The sequence below is a fragment of the Erythrolamprus reginae genome, chromosome 2 (genome assembly GCF_031021105.1).
Source record: "Erythrolamprus reginae isolate rEryReg1 chromosome 2, rEryReg1.hap1, whole genome shotgun sequence".
Taxonomy (NCBI): Eukaryota; Metazoa; Chordata; class Lepidosauria; order Squamata; family Dipsadidae; genus Erythrolamprus; species Erythrolamprus reginae.
In genome coordinates, this window is record NC_091951.1 from 331,896,078 (window position 1) to 331,921,387 (window position 25,310).

Below are 25,310 nucleotides of genomic sequence, written 5' to 3' on the forward strand. Positions count from 1 at the left end.
ACCGCTTAGAGAGGGCTGTGAAGCACTGTGAAGCGGCATATAAATCTAAATGCTATAATATGACACTCTAACTTTGTATAGAATTACATGAACATGGCAAGTTTGTGATTGACTACAATAAAACTGTGCCTTAGTCAACGTAACAGGGAGTGTGTTGACTCATGAGGCTAGGATGCTGGGTTGACCATGGGTAGATTTGCGTTCAAGACCCAATTGCTGCTGTGGGAGCTCCCATAACACACTCTTGCTCCAGCAGTTCGAAAGTAAGTGACTGCGAGTAGGTAGATGGATACCATTTTGGTGAGCAACTTAAGGGGGACATGAAAGGAGCCCCCAACTGGACATCCCTGGGCAACGGAGATGACATCATTCAATCCTTTCAACTCAGAGCTTTGGAGTTCCTGACATGTGTTGTGGTTAGCTCTGGCCCTGCTCCTGCCACAAGAACTGTGGATGTGGGGGAGAAATCCACATGCTGCAGGCCTGTTTTGCCCCTGGTGGAATCTGCTGATGAAGGCTCCTCTGACCAAGAAGACATGAGTGACAGGGAGGAGGAGAGTGTGGCAGACAGCTCAGAAAGAGATCAATTATCTAGCTCCTCCTTGGATTCAGAACAAGAGTTAATGCTACAGCCACGCATGCGGAGAGCGATGCATAGGCAACAACAACTGAGAGATTATTATCGAAGAAAATGAGGCAACCTGTGGTTGGGTGGGGCTGTGGTAATTAGTGAGGCTGCTATAAATAGCAGCCTGTGGGTTTGGCCATTGTGGAGGATTATCTGATCATTGTGTTTCGTGACTGCTTTACTGACTTTGACCTTTTGTGTGCTGATTTTTCCCCGCTTTGAAACTAAACCAGAGCAAAGTGTGTTTCACTTTGTGAAAGAAGAAGGACTGTGAATTGCCTCACAGCTGCAAGCTAAGTATCACAGAACTGATAAGGGACTTGTACAAATTACCAGTTTGTTTGGAGACAAGTGCTCTTTGCTATACCAAAAGAGGGCTTAGGTTAAGTGAATTTTCCTTATAAAGAACATTGTTTTGAATTTTCAAACGTGTGTGTGTCTGAAATTTGTACCTGTGAATTTTTGGGAGGATTCTACCAGAGAGCCCAACAGAACCCCATGGAAAGATTGTGTTGATTTGTTCTTCGATTGTTACAATGTTTACCTCATCTGCCTACATATTGCTATGGCTTTATTGGTGTTAAATACCCAGAATTATGAATTTGAGATGGGAAGACTTATAAATTGAAATAAATAAATGTAAGATCAGATATTGAATAAATATAAACCACATAGCAGGGGCTTGGATGAAAATCTGATAGCACGAATGTGATTCATGCTATCAGGTCTACGGAGAGGGGCAGCATACAAATCTAATAATAAATAAATTATACCTTTTATAATATTTAGTTTTATTTTGAAAATATAAGTAACTAGGTTTCCAGATTCTAGAGGACTTTCCCCTCCTTAAATAGACAGAGAGGGATGAATAGAAATAAGAAAGGAAGAACATCCACCTATAGCGATTTGGGATTTACATACTAAATGTATCACAATTTGTTATAGCTCTTAGCTATAACGTTAAAAATAAATTACCACCCAAAATGCCATTTATTTATTTCAACAGCTCAGAGGAAGTAAACCCCTAATTTTAATCTACTTAGAATCCCTCTGGAACACTAATGTGGTAATGTATCATTTTTTTTCCTATTTTTTCCGACATAAAAGACATATAGCCCCTCCCTGGTACAGAGCTGGAGGGATCAAGGTCTGGTGGCTCAACTGCTAATTCTCTGCCTTTCAAGGCAGAGGCTGCCAGATCGAATCCCAGTAAGGAAGGGTGTGGCCAGCTGATGAGGCCAGAACAAGGCCGAAATGGTACCATCCTAGTCTCCCTTAATTTTAAAATTTCAGCTAAAAACATTTGATACATACAGAATAAATAAATAAAATATGCCTTATATTTTTCAATGGATGTTACAATACAGTGGAACCCCGACATAAGAGCTGCTCTACTTAAGAGCAACTCGAGATAAGAGCTGGGAGGGGAGAGATATTTTTGTTCTACTTACAAGCCCAAATTCGAGATACAAGCGCCAAGGAGCTGTCTCCTGAAGCCAAACGCTAACTTCCACGTTCGGCTTCAGGAGACAGCTGCGAAGCGGCGCGCGTGTTTTAAAAGGTTGCAGCCGGCCTGGGGGGCTCGGGGGGGTGCTTGCAGCTTTCTTTCTTGCTCTTTTTCTTTCTCTCTTTTACCTTCCCTTCCTCTATTTCTTCTTTTCTTTCTCCTTCCCACCTTCTTCCCTCCCTCCCTCCCTTCACTCATTCCTCTCTTACTCTCCCCTTTCATAAGTTTCCTTGCTTCCTTCCTCTGTTTCTGTCCCTTCCCCCTTTCTTTCTTTCTTTCTTTCTTTCTTGCTCTTTTTCTTTCTCTCTTTTACCTTCCCTTCCTCTATTTCTTCTTTTCTTTCTCCTTCCCACCTTCTTCCCTCCCTCCCTTCACTCATTCCTCTCTTACTCTCCCCTTTCATAAGTTTCCTTGCTTCCTTCCTCTGTTCCTGTCCCTTCCCTCTTTCCTTCCTTCCCACCCTCCGTCCATTCATTCACCCATTCCTCTCTTGATCGCTTAAAGCCGGTCCCTGGTGCAAAAAGGGTTGGGGACCTCTGTCCTACAGGATTGGGTGGCAGAGAAGTTGAACATATGTAAATTTAAAAGTTTAAGAAAGTTTACAAGTTAAGTGAAAGAAACTTCATTATTCATTTATATGTACATGTACATTTCTTCATTAAAAACATGTCTTTCTGCATAATTTAGACTAACTTTGTGAGTTTTTTGAGGGCTGGAACCAATTAAAATTATTTACATTAATTCCTATGGGGAAAAGTCGTTCGAGATAAGAGCTGCTCGACTTAAGAGCCCAGGTCCGGAACGAATTAAACTCGTATCTCGAGGTACCACTGTATTTCACAAGAAGATGGGGGGGGGGGTTCTCTAAAATTACATTATTCAAGCTCTTAATTTATTATTTAGATTTGTATGCCGCCCCTCTCCGAAGACTTAATTGATCTCCTTACCTTCGTGTTTGCCATGTCTACAATATACTGGTCGCCCTTCACACACTCCATCACAGGAAAGCCATCTCTGTCAAGGACCTTAGCTTGAGAATTACCCGCAACTACAAGAATGACATCTCCAGTGCTGCTGTACTGCAAAGACTTTATCTGGTGACTGAAAAGTGATGAAACCAAAGTTAAATACCAACAATTAAATACAAAATTGCCCAGTCTTTGCTTACAAAATCTAAAAAAATGGCAGAATAATTTATGCCACATCATTTTGGGCAATGTATGAAAGATCTCCAAGTCGAATAATAATTGACAGATCCATTTTTAGTAGATGCAGAGCAATTTCTGATCCGTTTTCCCCCCAATACAAAATAATCCTTGTTTAGTGACTGCTTCGTGTAGGGATCATTTGCAATTATAATGGTTATGAAAAGTAACTTTTATGAACAATGCTTCCATCTGCAACCTTTGCAGGTCAGTAAAGCAAAGGAAAGTTGAAGTAAGATCCTAAGCACGGTTGCTGTTTTGTTAAGATGCCATTTCACTTAATGATTGAATTGCCAGTTCCAATTGTGGTGGCTAAATGAGGATACAGGTATCTTTATCCTTCTCTTTCCTGCTCTTTTCCACAATTTACAAAACGGTACTATCCATATGATTCATCTTAAACTCATAAGCAGCCATCTTAATATCTATTATTTACATCAGACTTAGCAATGAAGTATCTTATAGATATGTTGTCATTGCAACTCAATTGGAGGGTATTTTATATTTCCATTTTAAAACTATTTGCAATCTTAATTCCATTAAGATTCCAATGAATATTGTTTTTGAGAATTTCTCATTTCTAGATGTTTCTTGAGAAATAAATAAGTAAGCATCTTTGAGTTTTACGACCTAAAAATATAAATATTTGAGAAATAAATAGCGTAAGTGGAAATATTTCTAAGTCTTCTTATCTCAAAGGTATTGGCCTGCATATTATTCTAATAAGTTATTAATGCATTTGAAGGAAAGCATCACAGCATACCATTCACATGGTTGCAGAGATCTAAAAGCCTGAAGAGATGCATCCATTCCAGCAAAATCCCAAAATTTAACATCATAGTCATATCCTCCAGTTATCAAACGGGCACCCGATGGATCCAATCCTAAAGCAGAGACCTATAAAGCAAGATGTGAAAATTAATTTTTCAAGTATACACATGCACACACACACACACACACGCACAAATCAAGATTAGAACTGGGTGTTCAAGATTTTTTTGCCTCTTCTTAACAACCATTTTCTACTTAACCTGAGCCTGGAAAAATTTCCCAGGAAATTTGAGAGCAGCACGAAGGCCCGGCCAGTTTCCTGCCATTCCCCCTTTAATCCTGGCCATCTCGGGCTTTTCTGGGCTGCCAGAGGAGCCCTTTGGTGGCGCTTAAGGAGGCTTTGGCAGTCCAGAGAGAACAAAGCATTTTCCTTTCTCTGGGCACTTGGAGAGGGAATAAACCTCTGCCAGCGCCCAGAGAAAAGAAACGCTCCCTTTGCTCTGGGCAGCCCAGAGTGAGCGGAGCGTTTTCCTCTCTCTGGCGCTTGGAGAAGAAATAAACCACTTCACTGTGGTGACTCCCTCGTGCAGCCTCCCACACACCCGGTGCGAGGTTGCCTCCTGGAGCATCTGGGTGCGGAAAGGCAAAAGGGGGTGCTTTGCCCCGGCTGAATCAACTTGGCTTCAGCCAAACCGAGGCATCACCACAGTGAAGGAAAGGCGCCAGCTACAAAGCAAGCGAGTGGGAGAAGAGGGGAGCCCTTCAGCATGGGAAGGAAGAGGAAGCAGGAAGCAGCAGCAGCCACCTTTCGGTCAAAGGAGTGGGAGGTTCCCCCCTCTCGCCGCCTGGGTTTCTCTCTCTGGCGCAGTGCATGGGAAGCAGCCTCGCACCGGGTGTATGGGAGGCGTGTGCTCCTCCTCTCCGCCTCAGAGTCCCTCTTTATTTTTTTTAAGCCTTAAAGTTTTGGATTTTTTTGATTCCCCTCACCTCACCTTCTTCCCTCAGCAGCGACTGTCCTCCTCCTCCTCTTCCTCCTCCTCCACCCACCCAAATTCTGAGCTTTTATTTCTTTCCTAATGGGTTGCTCTTACATTGATTCCTATGGGAAAAATTGCTTCTACTTAAGAATTTTTCTACTTAAGAACCTGGTCACGGAACGAATTACGTTCTTAAGTAGAGGTACCACTGTACCATATTTTCACACTATAAGAAAAACACACACACACACCCCAAAAAAAAGTGGATGGAAAAGTTTGTGCGTCTTTTAGAGTGAATATAGCAGCGGTGGGGGGAGGATTGGTACAGTGGTGGCCGACGTCGGGAAACGCTGGAGCCTTTGCTGCCGAGCAACTGATCAGCAGTTGGATCAGTCTCCCAGAATACCACCAATCAGTTGTTCCAGGTGGTGGGGATTGTCACTGGCGCTCGCTGCCATCACTGACAATCACTGCTGAATGGTGGCGATGGTGATAGGCAATGATAGTCAGTGATCCCCGCGGCCTAGAACAGTTGATCGGTGGTATTCTGGGAGGCCTATCCAATCAGCTGCTCAGTGGCAAAGGCTCCAGCATTCCCTGGCTGCAGCAGCAACTCAGCTCAGTTGAACGGTAGTGGGAGCAACGGAACAGAGCCCTGATGAGCCGTGTGCTGGTAACATGCTGAAACTGACCAGGCTGTTTGCTCTTTGCTCCAAGGACGCTAGATGAATGCTGGGAGGCAGAGATTTTTTTTCCTTATTTTCCTCCTCTAAAGCTAATGTGTGTCTTATAGTCAAGTTTGTCTTATAATGCTCAAAATATAGTACAGTGATACCTTGTCTTACAAACTTAATTGGTTCCGGGACGAGGTTCTTAAGGTGAAAAGTTTGTAAGACGAAACAGTGTTTCCCATAGGAATCAATGGAAAAATGATTAATGTGTGCAAGCCCAAAATTCACCCCTTTTGCCAGCCGAAGTATCCCTTTTTGAGCTGCTGGGATTCCCCTGAGGCTCCCCTCCATGGGAAACCCCACCTCCAGACTTCTGTGTTTTTGTGATGCTGCACGGGAATCCCAGCATAGCAAAAACGAGCGCTTTGCACGCAACAGAAGTCTGGAGCTGGGGTTTCCCAGCGAAGGGAGACTCAGTGAAATCACAGCATCGCAAAAACACCGAAGTCCTCGAAACCCCACCTCCGGCCCTCTGTGTTTTTGCAATGCTGCAATTTCCCTGAGGCTCTCCTCGCTGGGAAACCCCACCTCCGGACTTCCGTTGCCAGTGAAGCGCCCGTTTTTGTGCTGCTGGGATTCCTCTGCTGGGATTCCCCTGCAGCATCACAAAAACACAGAAGTCCGGAGGTGGGGTTTCCCATGGAGGGGAGCCTCTTGGGAATCCCAGCAGCAAAAAAGGGGCATCCCAGCGGTGGCAGTGGGTTTGTAAGGTGAAAATAGTTTGTAAGAAGAGGCAAAAAAAATCTTAAACCCCGGGTTTGTATCTCGAAAAGTTTGTATGACGAGGCGTTTGTAAGACGAGGTATCACTGTACATGCTTTATGTGTGGTTTTCTCCTTTACTCTAGGTATGATCATATCTGTCTTCAATTCCTTCTACTTTTTTCACAGATTTTCTTTTCAGGGTCAACATATTCTACCCTAAACCTAAGAAAGGGAGACATCAAGAGGCTTACTGTTTTGGTGCCATGGTGGAGAGTAATTTCATGTGAGTCGGGAATCTTCTTCACTGGATCCTAAGAGAAATAATATCGTTCAGAATAACATTTAAGTACAGATATAACATCTATATAACCACAATAATTCTAGAAACGGGGGAAAGGAAAAATTACAGCAGGAAAAATCCTGTTCCACTTGCCTAAGAAGCAAGTTCCACAGATTTGGCACAGTGGTTAGAAAGCAGTATTGCAGGCTAACTCTGCCCACAGCCCTGAGTTTGATACTGACCACTCAAGGTTGACAATAATAATAATAATAATAATAATAATAATAATAACAACAACAACAACAACAACAACAACAACAACGAGTTCGAAAGGACCTTGGAGGTCTTCTAGTCCAATCCATGGCTTAGGCAGGAAACCTTACACTACGTCAGACAAATGATTATCCAACATCTTCTTAAAAACTTCCAATGTTGGAGCTTTCACAACTTCTGGAAGCAAGCTGTTCCACTGATTAATTGTTCTGTCAGGAATTTTCTCCTTAGTTCTAGGTTGTTTCTCTCATTGTTTAGTTTCCACCCATTGCTTCTTATAATATCCTCAGGTGCTTTGGAGAATAGCTTGACGTCCTCTTCTTCGTGGCAATCCCTGAGATATTGGAACACTGCTATCATGTCTCCCCTAGTCCTTTTCATTAAACTAGACGATGACTCTAAAGTGTGCAATAGGGTTGATATTCTTGGAGGGGTCTGTAATATGGTAAATGATTTAGCTTTAGTAGATAAATGGTCAAAGCAATGGAAACTGCAGTTTAATGTTTCCAAATGTAAAATAATGCACTTGGGGAAAAGGAATCCTCAATCTGAGTATTGCATTGGCAGTTCTGGGTTAGCAAAAACTTCAGAAGAGAAGGATTTAGGGGTAGTGATTTCTGACAGTCTCAAAATGGGTGAGCAGTGTGGTCGGGCAAGAGTAGTAGATCCTTGGAACAAACTTCCAGCAGACGTGGTTGGTAAATCCACAGTAACTGAATTTAAACATGCCTGGGATAAACATACTGTATATCCATCCTAAGATAAAATACAGGAAATAGTATAAGGGCAGACTAGATGGACCATGAGGTCTTTTTCTGCCATCAGTCTTCTTTGTTTCTATGCTTCTATGTTTCTAGACATACTCAGTTCCTGAAACCATTCTTCATATGCTTTAGCCTCCAGTCCCCTAATCATATTTGTTCTTCTTCTCTGCACTCTTTCTAAAATATAGCATGATCACTTGCCCTCAAGGTTCCTGTAGCTTCAAAACCTTCTATCATTTTATCTCTGTTAGTGAGAATTAAGTCCAATATGGCTGATCCCCTTGTTCCCTTCTCTACTTTTTGGAAAACAAACTTGTCTTCTAGGTTTGTTAGAAACCTGTTGGATCTTCCACCAGCCCAAAAGTGTCCATTTTACTATCCATGACTCACTAAAATCCCAAGACAATAATAAGGGTTAAGAAAACTTTTGGAGAAATATGGAATATCAGAAGCTGAGATAATAAGCAACCTATGTTGCTTAAAGTAACTCTAATTAGTTATTCCTTAATGCAGTCAATTACACTGCCAATTTTAGAAATAGTTGCCAGGCTAGGTCTAGCACCGTGAGCTTAGTCTAAGTCCCATTAAACGATAAAAAGGATAAAAAAGAACCATGTATTATATCAGGTTTTTGTAGAGTGGTTTGTATTTTACTTTAGAATAACGTTTGGAAAAAATATAGTAAACTGGAAAATACATGAGCCATAACACTTGTAATTTTAAGGAATAATGTTTAGCCCACCAATTTATCCATCTTCACTACGGTGACTATTGGTTGTAATTATATTACAAATAGGTGGTTAGAAAGGTCCACATTTTTAATAGCAGGAACAGCAGAGCATGTGGAGGAAACCAAGAAGAACATTATGGGTCAAATGAAAAGAGATCTATCAGATTCAGAGGGAGATTATGGTATCTTTGACCAAGCTAACTGAATTTATTTATTCATTCATTCATTCATTCATTCATTCATTCATTCATTCATTCGATTTTTATGCCGCCCTTCTCCTTAGACTCAGGGTGGCTTACAACATGTTAACAATAGCACTTTTTAACAGAGCTAGGCTATTGCCCCCACAATCCGGGTCCTCATTTTACCCACCTCAGAAGGATGGAAGGCTGAGTCAACCTTGAGCCGGTGATGAGATTTGAACTGCTGACCTTCAGATCTACAGTCAGCTTCAGTGGCCTGCAGTACAGCACTCTACCTGCTGGGCCACCCCGGCTCATGGGCTGGATCATGTTGTGGTTAGCTCTGGCCCAGCTCCTGTCCAAGGACTGTGGATGTGGGGGAGACATCCACATGCCGCAGGCCTGTTTTGCTCCTGGTGGAATCTGCTGATGAAGGCTCCTCTGACCAAGAAGACAGGAGTGACAGGGAGGAGGAGAGTGTGGCAGACAGCTCAGAAGGAGATCAATTATCTAGCTCCTCCTTGGATTCGGAACAAGAGTTAATGATACAGCCACGCATGCGGAGAGCGATGCATAGGCAACAACAACTGAGAGATTATTATCAAAGAAAATGAGGCCACCTGTGGTTGGGTGGGGCTGTGGTAATTAGTGAGGCAGCTATAAAGAGCAGCCTGTGGGTTTGGCCATTGTGGAGGTTTATCTGACCATTGTGTTTCGTGCCTGCATTGCTGACTTCGACCTTTGCGGGCTGCTTTTTCCCCGCTTTGAAATTGAACCAGAGCCAAGTGTGTTTTCCTTTGTGAAAGAAGAAGGACTGTGAATTGCCTCACAGCTGCAAGCTAAGTATCACAGAACTGATAAGGGACTTGTACAAATTACCAGTTTGTTTGGAGACGAGTGCTCTTTGCTATACAAAAAGAGTGCTTATTTTATTTGTATTTTCGGTATAAAGAACATTGTTTTGAATTTTCAAACGTGTGTGTGTGTGTCTGAAATTTGTATCTGAATTTTCGGGAGGATTCTGCCAGAGAGCTTGACAGAACAGATCATATAGCCCATTATCAAGTAGCACACTTAATGCTTTTTCTATCGGCTCTGCATTAAAAAAAAGTGCAGATTCATCCTTTGGAGCTCCAAATCGAAACTGCTTGAAGTACTTTTTGGAGAGAGATTATTAGCCATTCAACTCAAGGGATTCCTGAGTCTTAAACAAAATTGTTTAACCGAAATAAAATTAAGATAACAACCTCAAGGGACTAGTCTTGGCAAAGCATCTCTTCAAAACAGCCAAATACTTATGAAGAATCATAATGTGACCCCTTTCTATTTTAATAGGACTAAAAGTACTAAGTTGTACACTATAAATATCACAAACCTGCCCCCAAAATTGCCTATATATGAACACAAATTCAGTTACAATTTGAGATGTGGGTTTCATTCCCACAAAATTAAGAATATCAGAAAAGACTTGAGGATCCAAAGAAAACATTTAAATAGTATATTGTAAAAAGTGATGTATCATGTGATAGAAGGCACTCTATACAATTCTGAGTGTTATAGTAAGTTTCATTAATTTCAGCAAAACACTCTATCTCTACTCAGCCCATCGCTCATTTCTGATATCCAGAAGATATTGATGACAAGTTGGGAGTTCTAGTCCCAATCTTAGAAATGAAAGTCAATTTGATGGTTTTGGGCCCATTACTTTCTCTTTCTGTTCTAGCTAAAATAGGAAGAAGGAGTAGTACTTATTTATTTATTTATTTATTCATTTTCTCCAATACACAATGAGGGTTTTAGTGGGTATATATCTATATACACATAGTAAAATACATGATGAAGGTTATAGAGGAGATACTCATAGTAAAATATATCTAAGAAATAATAGAAAAGAAGATATAGTAATAGAACATATCAATGAAAGAATAGAAGAAGAGATATAGGAATAGAAGAAAGGAATAGGAGATATAGGAGAGCAATAGGACAGGGGACGGAAGGCACTCTAGTGCACTTGTACTCGCCCCTTACTGACCTCTTAGGAATCTGGATAGGTCAACCATAGATAATCTAAGGGTAAATTGTTGGGGGTTTGGGGATGACACTATGGAGTCCAGTAATGAGTTCCACGCTTCGACAACTCGGTTACTGAAGTCATATTTTTTACAGTCAAGTTTGGAGCAGTTAATATTAAGTTTAAATCTGTTGTGTGCTCTTGTGTTGTTGCGGTTGAAGCTGAAGTGTTCGCCGACAGGCAGGACGTTGCAGCATATGATCTTGTGGGCAATACTTATATTTTGTTTAAGGCGTCTTAGTTCTAGGCTTTCTAGGCCCAGGATTGAAAGTCTAGTCTCGTAGGGTATTCTGTTTCGAGTGGAGGAGTGAAGGGCTCTTCTGGTGAAATATCTTTGGACATTTTCAAGGGTGTTGATGTCTGAGATACAATATGGGTTCCAAACGGATGAGCTGTATTCGAGGATGGGTCTGGCAAAGGTTTTGTAATTATTTATAAAAAATAAAGGTTACATATAAAATAAGAACTATTTAATACTGATGCCCTTGCAGCATCTTCCAGAAATAGCATATTGGTAAAGGCTATTGAGACTGGTTTATTACTTCATAAAAAGAGTTCTTTTTAAATGACAAAAATAACAGTTTATAAGAATGAAGGGGTCTTTTTGCCCATGGCTTGAACTATCTTGCCTTGCATGTAATGAGTCTCCCTCATATATTATGTTTCACCTTTTAAGTTGCATTACTGAAATAAGTAAACTTTTGAACGATATTCTAATTTTTCGAGTTTCACTTGTATAACTATAAACTATATAACTATATAACTATATATGTCTTCCGTAAACTACTTAAGACCCACTTATACCGCCAGGCATGGGGGATTTGAGACACCTTTCCCCCAGGCTTATTATAATTTATGTTTGGTATGTATGTGCTGTTTGGTTTTTAATTATGATAGGGTTTTTAGTTTTTTTCTTAATATTACATTTGTGCCTATATATATTGTTTTATTGTTTGTTGTGAGCTGCCCCGAGTCTTCGGAGAGGGGCGGCATACAAATCTAATAAATTATTACACTGTATTATTATTATTATTATTATTATTATTATTATTATTATTATTATACTATATAACTATAGTAAATATATATATTTACTGACCCCTCGTATCCTGGACACAAACTGTTTCAACTCCTACCCTCAAATCGTCACTACAGAGCACTGCACACCAAGACAACTAGACACAAGAATAGTTTTTCCCTGAACACCATCACTCTACTAAACAAATAATTCCCTCAACAATGTCAGACTTTTTACTAAATCTGCACTTCTATTTCTATTAGCTTTCCCCCCCCTCATCATTACTATCATCCTTTTCATCCCACTTAGGACTATATGATTGTAACTTGTTAAACATAGAAACATAGAGGTCTGACGGCAGAAAAAGAGCTCATGGTCCATCTAGTCTGCCCTTATACTATTTTCTGTATTTTATCTTAGGATGGATATATGTTTATCCCAGGCATGTTTAAATTCAGTTACTGAGGATTAATCAACCACGTCTGCTGGAAGTTTGTTCCAAGCATCTACTACTCTTTTAGTAAAATAATATTTTCTCATGTTGCTTTTGATCTTTCCCCCAACTAACTTCAGATTATGTCCCCTTGTTCTTGTGTTCACTTTCCTATTAAAAACACTTCACTCTTGGACCTTATTTAACCCTTTAACTTGTTGCTTGTATCCTAAGATTTTTATTAATATTGATTGTTTCTCTCTCTCACACACACACACACACAGCAATTTTCACTCAATTTCTTTTCAATCCCAAATATTTTTGTTACTTTAAAAATTTTCAGAAATTCTACATCTGCCAGGCTTTTACAATAAAACATTAACACAGAATTTTGAATATTCAAACAGTTAATACACATTTATCTTGAAAGAATTAATGACTTGACTAATTAATAAATCACTGCTACCATTTTCATTTTTTCAAGCGAATGGCTGAGAATGGCCTTGAACACCTAACAGCTTCAGATGGATGCATGGTTTGAACCTCAGGAAAGGCTTTCATGGCTCATTCACTAAGCCACTAAACTACATTCGCTCACATAATTGGGTTGTTTTTATTTCCCATTCTGTGCATCCAAATAATTGGCACTGAACTGCCGGTTTCTTTCCAACCTTATTTACTTATATTAAATTTAATTGTGAGGCTGCACTAACATCAAATCTAATATGAAATGCTTTCAGTATGCATTGCGATCAATATTTTGTATATTTCTAAGGCCAATAAGTGCTCCATTTTATTAGGCTGGTAAAGATTTCCAGTAACACTAATCAAAAGTCTGAGGAACAAATGAATTAATTGGCATTTAAGGAGAAAAATAAAAGCATTGACAGAAATCTGTATTTTAAAAGGATAGCTTGGATCATTCATTGTGCTAACCATGGTTTGCATAACAGTGGATTCTTTAATCAACTATAATGGTTAGACTCACCCAATGTCCTGCAGCAAAGACAATGATTTATCCTCTAGAGTTGAATGGAGTCATATATTGCATTAAATATTCAACTAAACTACACAATGGCTGCGACAACTAGATCAAATTCAGGCAGGAGGAGAAGTATACAACTGATTAATTCCAAATTAAGTAAAATACATACGGTTCATATGACTATTCCCCATGTACCTAATAATTTCCCCTTCTGTCTCAGCAAAGAATTAGAACTTTTAAACATATCCAAGGCTTTTCTTCCACGAAAGAAAAGGATCTCCTCCTCTTTAAGTGTCATTAGTCTTTCATATGCTAAAGTTTATTATTATTTATTTATTGCATTTATGTTATATAATATATATGTTATATATATTATAGTATAAATACAAATATAGATACAGATGATGGGGGAATAAAGGAAAGGTAAAGAAGGAAGGTAAAAGGTACATTTAAAAAGGCAGTGACTTTCAATTTTCTTTGGTGCAGTAGAATTCAAAATACTGTTTACAACTCTAACTTTTTGTTTTACCTATTTAGTGAGTACTAAGTCTGTCTGTCTGTCTGTCTGTCTGTCTGTCTGTCTGTCTGTCTGTCTGTCTATTTAAAAATCAAAGTTCATTTTTTTTCTGTTTTGAGCATAAAGTCCAGAAGAGGTTTCCATGTAGAATCAAAACTGGATAAAATGGTTTTTTTTAATTAAAGCACTTAGTTTTGCCAACTCCATCAGTTTTTCCATCTGTTCTTCTACTGTGGGAATTAATGTATTTTTCCATTTTTGCACACATAGGGGTCTTGTTGCAGTCAACATATGTAATACGTAATTTAAAAGTTCCAAATTGTTTTTAAAGTTCTTTATCCTATAGTCCTAAAAGAAAAATATTCTGGTTTTAGCTTTATATTTGTTTTAAGAATCTACTGAATTACGACAAAATCTGGCCCCAATATTTCTTTGCTTTCTCAGAAGTATCTTCTTTACAAATTCCATTTTCACTGATATTTGAAACACCTTTATATGTTTTTGAGTTTCTCAGGCATTTAGTACCAATGATACACTTTATAAAAAGATTGTAATTTAATCAAAATTTCAGTCCATTCCTCCACTGGTCAAGCAATGTTATGAATAAAATTTTCAGCTCATTAAAACATAAAATGTTAATTATTAGCACAAAATACACTTTTTATATGATTTTTCTTATCCGAGGTAAATCTTTCATTTATTTGTAAGCATATGAGCCAGTGACAAATATGCCATTCCAACTACTTTTGAGTTTGAATAAAAGATGTATTTAATGATAGGTCCACCAAATTAATCTCATTATCTTTTCTTTTTAAAAATTTCCTATGGTAACACCCAAAGAGGTATCTTAGGAAAGAACCTTGCTTTGTATTTATTCCAGATCCGTAAAATGGCACACCTAAAAAAATAATTATTGAACTCTGCATTTATTTTAGTTTATTATGCCACAAGTAGTTGTGCCATTCAAAATTCATGGTCCTTCAAATCTAATAATCTCTTTTTTTTTTTAGGGTCACTTAATCCTTCATCCAGATCAAAGTGCAAGCATCAGAATACAATTTAAGTTCAATCCTTCTGTCTCTAGCATCTTGAAGCAATTCATATTTAATTCTCATTTTTTTCCTTGCCATATAAATTTAGATATATTTTTCCCTTTATTTAAATGGAACATTGATGATCAATACTGATAACATCTGGAATAAAGACAACTTTAGTAAAACATTCATTTTAATCACAGAAATTCTATCCAACAAAGATACCGTATTTTTTGGAGTATAGTTTTGGGGGAGGAAAATAGGGAAAAGAATCTGCTTATCAGATATTCATCTGGCTAGCATCCTTAGTCTGGTAAGTTTCACCACATTATGTTATCCCCTGGTTAGGGCTTAAAAAAAACTTATCTGGACAGAATAACAATGAAAGAGCTTGCAAGCCCGTAAGAGCTGGGAACATTGTTAGCACCTGGTTAGGGCTGGAAAGAAACATTTGCAGCAAGCTGGAGCAATGGAAAAAAACCTGCAAAGACTTAGGGCTTGGAAAACATTATTAGCAGAGAGAAACAATGAAAGAACTTGCAAGTGGTAAGAGCTGGGAAAATCATTAGCACCTGGTTAGGGCTGGAATGAAACTTACTTGGAACAAGTTAGAGTAATGAAAAAAAATTCTGCAAAGAGTTTGGTAAACATTCTTCGCAGACAGTAACAATGAAAGAACCTGCAAGATAAGAGCTGGGGCGGTCGTTAGCACTTAGGGCTGGGGGAAAAAGCTTTGAAAAAAAGTTGCATTCGGAGTATAAGACACACCTGAATTTTCAGCCTCTTTTAGGGAGGAAAAAGGTGTATCTTATACACCGAAAAATACGGTAGTTGCAATTTATCCCACCTTAATGAATCCTTTTTGATATTGTTCCAGTCACAGTTATTTTGAAACAATTTAGAATTTGCAATTGACAATATTACTGGAAGATATTTTCCTATCTTAATATCTGACTTTCCCATAGAAGTTCTTTACCTACTCCTTCATCCAGATCAGTTTTATTTTCAGTATTCATCATTTCTAATACATAGGGTTAGGGTCTAATCCATAGGGTTAGAATTCAATCTAAATCTCTGTGCTTGATAGGCGAAAATCACTTCTTCCAACTTATCTCAACAAAAAAGAATCTTTCTCTTCTTCAGAACATTTGTTAAGAATAGGCTTTTCGTTTTCTCAAAATTCTCACAAGAATTTCTTTCAAGACAATAATATCCACATTGTCTATCTTCAAGTTAGACTTGAAATGAAATGCCAGAATTTGTTATTGTTCTGTCGGGCTCTCTGGTAGACTCCTCCCAAAAATTCACAGGTACAAATTGCACACACACATGTTTGAAAATTCAAAACAATGTGATTATAATGAAAATTCACATAAACTAAGCCCTCTTTTGGTATATCAAAGAGCACTGGTCTCCAAACAAACTGGTAATTTGTACAAGTCCCTTATCAGTTCTGTGATACTTAGCTTGCAGCTGTGCGGCAATTCACAGTCCTTCTTCTTTCACAAAGTGAAACACACTTTGCCCTGGTTTAGTTTCAAAGCGGGAAAAAGCAGCACACAAAAGGTTGAAGTCAGTAAAGCAGTCACAAAACACAATGATCAGATAATCCTCCACAATGGCCAAACCCACAGGCTGCTATTTATAGCAGCCTCACTAATTACCACAGCCCCACCCAACCACAGGTGACCTCATTTTCTTTGATAATAATCTCTCAGTTGTTGTTGCCTATGCATCGCTCTCCGCATGCGTGGCTGTATCATTAACTCTTGTTCTGAATCCAAGGAGGAGCTAGATAATTGATCTCCTTCTGAGCTGTCTGCCACACTCTCCTCCTCCCTGTCACTCATGTCCTCTTGGTCAGAGGAGCCTTCATCAGCAGATTCCACCGGCGAGGGGCAAAACAGGCCTGCAGCATGTGGATGTCTCCCCCACATCCACAGTCCTTGGGGCAGGAGCTGGGCCAGAGCTAACCAGAACAGTTATCTTGTTCGCCTCCTCACAAAGTCGATTAGTACATTCCTTGGAAATTTTCTAATTGTAGAATACAATGTTGTAGACCATGTCTATTTCCAAATCCATCTTTTTCTTCTTCCCAATTTATTAACTGTGCCAAAGATTGGACTGTTCTTACGTCTTCTCCCTTTACTTCAGTCATGCCTTAAAATCGCAAACGCTGCTCTTTTTGTCCAATAAAGCAATGTTATCGAAATGACCTATATATCATGCATCCTTACTGCCCATTCTATGTTCCAAGAAGTCACCCTTGTCATTTATTGGTTTGATGTCCCCTGAAATTTAGTGGATTTCTTCATGGGACCCCTTTAAGTTATTATCACACAGGGCTTGGGTTTTTTTATTTATTTTGTTTTGAGTATTCCTTGAGGATGCTTCTCAAATGAACCAGGTTACCTTAATTTAATCTCTCCTTCTGGCACCCAGTTCCCTAGTTAATAATTGCAAAATGATTGCAAATTTTAGTATTTGAAATAGTATCTAATATATATCCAATTCTAAAAACAGCTTTTACTCAATTGTATGGTCTGAGTTGCCTTTTTGTGATTAAACGGCAAACTTCTCAAATAATGTCCTTATTTCTTCACCTTGATTAATCAAAACTCCATCATATAATGAAAATCAGAAGCACGAATCCCAGCGACCAATAAGGTCCCACAGAGTTGGCCTTCTCCGGGTCCCGTCGACTAAACAATGTCATCTGGCGGGACCCAGGGGAAGAGCCTTCTCTGTGGCAGCCCCGACTCTCTGGAACCAGCTCCCCCCGGAGATTAGAACTGCCCCCACCCTCCTTGCCTTCCGTAAACTCCTTAAAATTCACCTCTGCCGTCAAGCATGGGGGAATTGAGGCATTCCCCCCTCCCCCGGGCCTATACACTTTATGTATGGTATGTCTGTGTGTATGTCTGGTTTAATAATGGGGTCTTTTAATGTTTTTTAAATTTATTAGATTTGTTGTGAATTGTTCTATTGTATGTTGTGAGCCGTCCCGAGTCTACAGAGAGGGGCGGCATACAAATCTAATAAATGAATGAATGAATGAATAAATAATAAATAAATAAATAAATAAATAAATTTAAAATGTGTGGCATGCCTAGACAGCCTGCTAAAAAGCAGAGGTATCACCTTGCCAAGAAAACTGTGTATAGTCAAAGCTATAGTTTCCCCAGTTGCAGTGTAGGGCTGTGAAAGTTGGACCATAGGAAAGTCTGAGTATCAAAGAATTAAGGCCTCTGAACTATGGTGCTGGAGAAGAGTCCTGTGAGTCCCTTGGACTGCAAGGCGATCAAAAGGGTCAGTCCTAGAGGAGATCAACCCTAACTGCTTTTTAGAAGGCAGGATCCTGAAGATGAAACTCAAATACTGTACTTTGGCCACCTAATGAGAAGAAAGGACTCATTGGAGAAGAGCCTAATGCTGGGAAAGATTGAGGGCAAAAGAAGAAGGGGACCACAGAGAACGAGGTGGCTGGATGGAGTCACTGAAGCAGTCTGCATGAGATTAAATGGACTCCAGAGCATGGTAAGGGACAGGTTTTTTCCTTAAAATTGTTGATGACGATATGGGCAGCATAAAAGTTTAATAAATAAGAACAAATGAAATCTGCTGTATGACTATATCGCTTTGTTCTTATATATTAAAACATAGAAACATAGACGTCTGGCGGCAGAAAAAGACCTCATGATCCATCTAGTCTGCCCTTATACTATTTTCTGTATTTTATCTTAGGATGGATATATGTTTATCCCAGGCATGTTTAAATTCAGTTACTGTGGATTTACCAACCACGTCTGCTGGAAGTTTGTTCCAAGGATCTACTACTCTTTCAGGTCGCAATTGCGATCGGATCGGGCCCGGATGGCCCGATCCATGAACAGGGGGCTCTCCTCTGCCCGAGGACCCATCGCCAGGACTCCAGAGGCAGCGGTTCGCCCCGCAGCTTCGGAGACGGGAGAACCGCTCCTCTTTGCTTAAGAGGACCGGCCAGCGCTTTCTCCCCTCACTCAGCGGGAAGAATAAAAGCAAAGAAGCGAAAGTAAAAATATCTACATCTACATAGAAAAAGAATATAGCAGAGAAAGGACTTGAGGTAAAAATCTCCATTGTGTTTCGTTTTTAAGTCAGAAGATCGTAAAACTTTTAAGTAAAAGTTTTTTTTTCCAGGGCGAAAGTGAAAGTTTTTTCTTGTTTAAACCCATCCGCAAATAACAGCCGGACCTAATTTTTTTTCTTCTTCACTTTTACTTTTCCATTTTGAACGTGAACTTGGGAATCTACAAAATAATTTTCTGACTTTATGCTTTAACAAAATAGTTTAAATTTGACATGACTATTTAGAAAATTTTAACTGCTAAAGAAAATTTCTAGTGATGAACAGAATCTGTTCTTGATAGACTTTTAAAATTATAATCTTCTGGACTTAATTTTTGAAGCGGAGGAACACAGTCTTGCTGCCTTTTTTTCTTTCTTGCTGCCTATTTTCACAACATGAATAACTTAATAATCATGAATTAAATGGAACCTAGAAGAGATTGAAATCACTTCTTTCTTGGATTACTTATTGTTGGATTAACCTATTTGGAATACTTGCTGAGCCTTTTGGACTATTTGCTGACACCTTTTGGATTATTGCTGATACCTTTTGGATTATTTGCTTAACATCTGCCTGCTGCACGAAAATTAACTTGACTCCATCTTGGGGATCTCTTTCTTTGTTCTTTGCTCCTGTCTTGAATTTGGAAAATAAACTGACTCCATCTTGAACATAAGCAAGCTTTGGAATTGCTTTACTCCTTGAATTTTGAATTGAAATCAAATATAACTTTACCCTTTGAGATTTGGATCTTCATTACTACTTCCTAGCAAAATTACAGGATCTATAAGAAGAACTTAAGTATACAATATTGTTATTGTGTCTTTGAATAATTATCTGGTTTTTTCCCTGATTTTTCTTTGACTTTCTTCCTTACATTTTTATTACTAGAAGAAGTTTGGTTTGAACTATATGCATTGTTAATAAACCTTGTGTTCCTGCTCTATTCTAAATAGTTGAACTAAAATACCACCCTCTTTCTTTTTCTTTTTGAACAATTCTTTTTACTTCACTTTTTCCCCTTTTCTTTTTTTCTTCCCTCCTCCTAAAGTCTTCTCCTCCAAAAAACTTTTTTTTTCTTTTTTTTCTTTTGTCTTCTATATACAGTTGATATTTCTTTTCTTCTTTCATTTTCTGTCCTCCTTTTACTTGAAAAGGCTAATACTTGTTTTTTTTTCCCTGTGGCACTAAACAATAATATTTCTTTTTTCTCTTCTTTTTTTGAACTCTGTTATTAATTGAATTGCTATTGAATTGGTATAGTCATATTATAAGGGAAACAAAATATATTGAATAGATTTGGAATTTATAGTAATTTCTTTTCCTTTTCACTATATATAAAATTGAAACTAACCTTAAAATTTGAAATAGTGGATTCTAATTTGATAATGTCCCACACCTCAACTCTTGTTAAAACAACAAAGAAACAAACAACACCAACTACTCTATCTCCACAAGTGTCACCGCATTCTTCTCCTTCGCATCAAGTGCTAACCATGTCTACCAAAGACAAAGACAAAGACAAAACAATGCAGTCCAATCTTGCAACTATCCATGAGACTTTGAATGCTTTGAAGGACTTTATGGTCAAATCACAAGAAGATGCCACTCAACAAAGAGAGGCCATAAAGGAGGAGGCAACACAACAAAGAGAAGCCATAAAGGAGGAGGCAACACAACAAAGAGAAGCCATAAAAGCTGACTTGGCAGAATTTAAAGTGGAGATGGCTCAAATGAAAGCTGATATGGGCGAGATGAAAGATCAGATAAAGCAGATTCAACAAACTCTTCAAGAAAGTGATGACCGAGTTAAAAAAGTTGAAGAGCAAGCTGACAAAAATGAGAGAAGAATGGAGTATCTTGAAGGGAGAGCTGATGAAAGATACAAAAGATATGATGAATCTATCATTCAGCTGGAGATGCAACGAGCTTCGTACGGACTTCGATTTCAGAATATAAAAGAGGAAAAAGATGAAGACTTAAAAACGACTATGGCGGAAATCATTGGAGGTATACTTCAAGAGGACCCCATGGCTTTACAGAAAGAAATCGATGAAGTATACCGAATTTCGAATAGCTATATCCGTCGACACAACCTCCCAAGAGAGATACATATTAAATTTACAAGAAAGGCGTTGCGAGATGAGATACTTCATTATTCAAGAAACTCCCCGCCTCAACGACATGGAGTAGAAATAAAGATATTAAAACAAGTTCCAAGAAGTGTCAGAGAAAACAGAAGAGATTACCACTTTTTAACCAAAATCTTGATTAAAGAAAATATCACTTACCGTTGGCTTATTCCACAAGGACTTTCTCTGACATGGCGCTCTACAAGGTACAAACTGGAAAACGTAGATCAAGCTATGTTCTTTCTTGAACAGAGTGGTTTGGGCCACTCCGACCATGCAAGTAAGCAACTAGTGGTCCAATTACAACCAGCTCAACAGCAACCAGGGGAAAAATCACTAATTCAGCAAGAAGAAAACTTGGGGGCAACTGCCCAAGTAATAGAGCAGGACCAAGGCTCTAGAAGAGTTCAACCTCAGCGAGAAACCAAAAAACCTATTAAATGACAATGAATAAAGACTTGAAAATCTTTTCCGTAAATGTTAATGGACTTAACGAACCAAGAAAAAGGAAGCAAATTTTTTCCAAAATCAGAAACCAAAATGTTCAGATTGCAATCCTGTTACCTTCTCCTAATAGAACTGAAATATACTGAGAGAACATCAGACGAACCACACTTCTGCCTGCAGAGTTTCAAACCCAGGCAGTAAAAATAAAATACAGTGGTACCTCCACTTACGAACTTAATTCGTTCCGTGACCAGGCTCTTAAGTAGAAAAGTTTGTAAGAAGAAGCAATTTTTCCCATAGGAATCAATGTAAAATCAAATAATGTGTGCGATTGGGGAAACCACAGGGAGGGTAGAGGCCCTGTTTCCTCCCAGGAGATTCCTAGAGAGGCCCCACGGAGACTTCTCTCTGCCTTTTCCGGCCCTGTTTCCTACCAGGATTCCTAGAGAGGCCCCACAGAGGCTTCTCCCCACCTTTTCCGGCCCTGTTTCCTCCCAGAAGATTCCTAGAGAGGCCCCACGGAGGCTTCTCCCTGCCTTTCCAGCCCTGTTTCCTCCCAGGAGATTCCTAGAGAGGCCCTACAGGGGCTTATCCCTGACTTTTCTGGTCCTGTTTCCTCCCAGGAGATTCCTAGAGAGGCCCCAAAGGGGCTTCTCCCTGCCTTTTCCAGCTATAGTTTTGGAAGCTCAGGTTTGTAAGTGGAAAATGGTACTTGAGAAGAGGCAAAAAAAATTTGGACACCCGGTTCTTATCTAGAAAAGTTCATAAGTGGAGGCGTTTGTAGGTAGAGATACCACTGTAATACAAAACGAAATAATCACCCTAGGACAGACGTGGTTGGTAAATCCACAGTAACTGAATTTAAACATGCCTGGGATAAACATATATCCATTGTAAGATAAAATACAGGAAATAGTATAAGGGCAGACTAGATGGACCATGAGGTCTTTTTCTGCCGTCAGACTTCTATGTTTCTATGTTTCCTTCCCCCAGGAGTGGGGAGGGAATGCAGATTTTGCAGTAACCTTCCTCTGGAGTGGGATGGGAAAGAATAGAAACATAGAAACATAGAAGACTGACGGCAGAAAAAGACCTCATGGTCCATCTAGTCTGCCCTTATACTATTTCCTGTATTTTATCTTACAATGGATATATGTTTATCCCAGGCATGTTTAAATTCAGTTACTGTGGATTTACCAACCACGTCTGCTGGAAGTTTGTTCCAAGGATCTACTACTCTTTCAGTAAAATAATTTTTCTCATGTTGCCTTTCATCTTTCCCCCAACTAACTTCAGATTGTGTCCCCTTGTTCTTGTGTTCACTTTCCTGTTAAAAACACTTCCCTCCTGAACCCTATTTAACCCTTTAACATATTTAAATGTTTCGATCATGTCCCCCCTTTTCCTTCTGTCTTCCAGACTATACAGATTGAGTTCATTAAGTCTTTCCTGATACGTTTTATACTTAAGACCTTCCACCATTCTTGTAGCCTGTCTTTGGACCCGTTCAATTTTGTCAATATCTTTTTGTAGGTGAGGTCTCCAGAACTGAACACAGTACTCCAAATGTGGTCTCACCAGCGCTCTATATAAGGGGATCATATAAGGGGAAGATTTTGCAATATCCTTCCCCTGCCATGCTCACCAAGCCACGCCCACCAAGCCACACCATGCCCATCAAGCCACGCCCACAGAACCGGTAGTTAAAAAAAAGGTTGGATTTCCCCACTGGCTTAATATATAATGAACACAAATCCATCTTCAGCTCTCCCTAGTATAGCTCAAACCCTGTCATCTGGCTGAATGATGCAATCATACTGTAATTTTTAATTGCAAACTGCTCCGCCAAACGCAGAATTCAATCCATCCGTCATTCAGACTGGTGGCCTTTGCCTGTCTGATTTACATTAAATGAATGCCTTTTACTGGAGAACAGAAAACAAGAATTGATCTCATTATTGCAATGCCTGCGTCCTCCATAACAGGATCAAAAGGGCACAGCTGACTATAAACCCATGTAAACCTCCTTTTTTCAGCGAGTTCTTAACTTAAAAAGAAAAAAAATCAAATAGATGAGTCAATTGCAAGGGGGGGGGGAAACGGGTCAATCTGAATCAATTTTGATGATTGAAGAATCTTGAGTGGTAAGAAATTTAATCTTGTTCTCGTGGAAAACATGTTTTAAAAAAAAAATCAATATAATCTACCAAGGGCTTGGAAAGAACGAACATCTCTAACATGCAGAGCTTGAATAGGTAGCCATACAATGTTATTTTGCTTTGAGGAAGATCAGAAGCCGGAACAAAGCGATGTTTTATTTAATTCAATTTTGTCAAAATTAAATTAATTAATTATAAGTAAATATGATTAGTCCCCATGCATTTAATGACTTTTCTCTTCTCTCATCCTCACATCACAAGCACAGCAGCAGCGGCTGGAGAAGCATACGTTGTCCACGTCGATATCAAGGTAAGCCTTAAGGCTAATATTTGAATGGGCAATTAATGAAAGAGCCTTTAAAACGTATGGAGAATATAAATTGGGAGATATTTGTGTTCTGCCTCTGTCTTGCTGAGTCTCCAGTGCATGGGTCTTACTACTGTAATGCTCTCTACTTGGGGCTACCTTTGAAAAGTGTTCAGAAACTTCAGATCGTGCAGAATGCAGCTGCAAGAGCAATCGTGGGCTTCCCCAAATATGCCCCAATACACCAACACTCCGCAGTCTGCACTGGTTGCCGATCAGTTTCCGGTCACAATTCAAAGTGTTGGTTATGACCTATAAAACCCTTCATGGCACCGGACCAGATTATCTCAGGGACCGCCTTCTGCTGCACGAATCCCAGCGACCAGTTAGGTCCCACAGAGTGGATCTTCTCCGGGTCCCGTCAACCAAACAATGCCGCTTGGAGGGACCCAGGGGAAGAGCCTTCTCTGTGGCGGCCCCGGCCCTCTGGAACCAACTCCCCCCAGAGATTAGAATTGTCCCCACCCTCCTTGCCTTTCGTAAGCTACTTAAAACCCACCTCTGCCGCCAGGCATGGGAGAATTGAGATACTCTCAATTATTATGTCTGTATGTATGTTTGGTTTTTATAATACTGTAATGGGTTTTTAATTGTTTTTAGTATTGCATTATTATTGTATGCTGTTCTGTTATTGCTGTTAGCCGCCCCGAGTCTTCGGAGAGGGGCGGCACAAAAATCCAATCAAATCAATCAAATCAATCAAATCAATCAATCAATCAATCAATCAATCAATCAAATAAATAAATAAATAAATAAATAAATAAATAAATAAATAAATAAATAAATAAATAAATAAATAAATAAATAAATAAATAAATAAATAAATAAATAAATAAATAAATAAATAAATAAATAAATAAATAAATAAATAAATAAATAAATAAATAAATAAATAAATAAATAAATAAATAAATAAATAAATAAATAAATAAATAAATAGATTTGCCAAGCCGTCTCCAACAAAAAGTGCATTTTCAAAATCTATCGGCTTAATGGGCTTTATAGCAACATATTGAATAATTCAAGGACAACTCCTTGTACCTAATATGTGGAAAGTTTATTCCCTTTGTAAAAGAGTGAGTTTGTTTGTTTGTTTGTTTATTAGATTTGTATGCCGCCCCTCTCTGAAGACTTGGAGCGGCTCACAACAGGAATAAAAAATACAAATCCAATGATTAAAAAAGCAAAACAGTTAAAAACTCTTGATTAAAAACACTCATATAACCCAAAAAAACCATACATAAAATGAAGCAGCCGAGGGAATCAATACATATACAAATCCAATAT

General features: G+C 38.9%; 1 protein-coding gene across 1 annotated transcript in view; it reads right to left on the minus strand.

The window, feature by feature from the left end:
* WDR70 (WD repeat domain 70) overlaps window positions 1-25,310 on the minus strand; it is a 181,926-nt gene that overhangs the window by 138,565 nt on the left and 18,051 nt on the right. Inside the window, exons 6-8 of the mRNA XM_070743427.1 lie at window positions 6,775-6,834; window positions 4,104-4,237; window positions 3,083-3,236 (exon numbers count right to left, since the gene is read on the minus strand). Coding sequence (XP_070599528.1) covers window positions 3,083-3,236; window positions 4,104-4,237; window positions 6,775-6,834 — 348 coding nt within the window. The remainder of the gene's footprint in view (window positions 1-3,082; window positions 3,237-4,103; window positions 4,238-6,774; window positions 6,835-25,310) is intronic.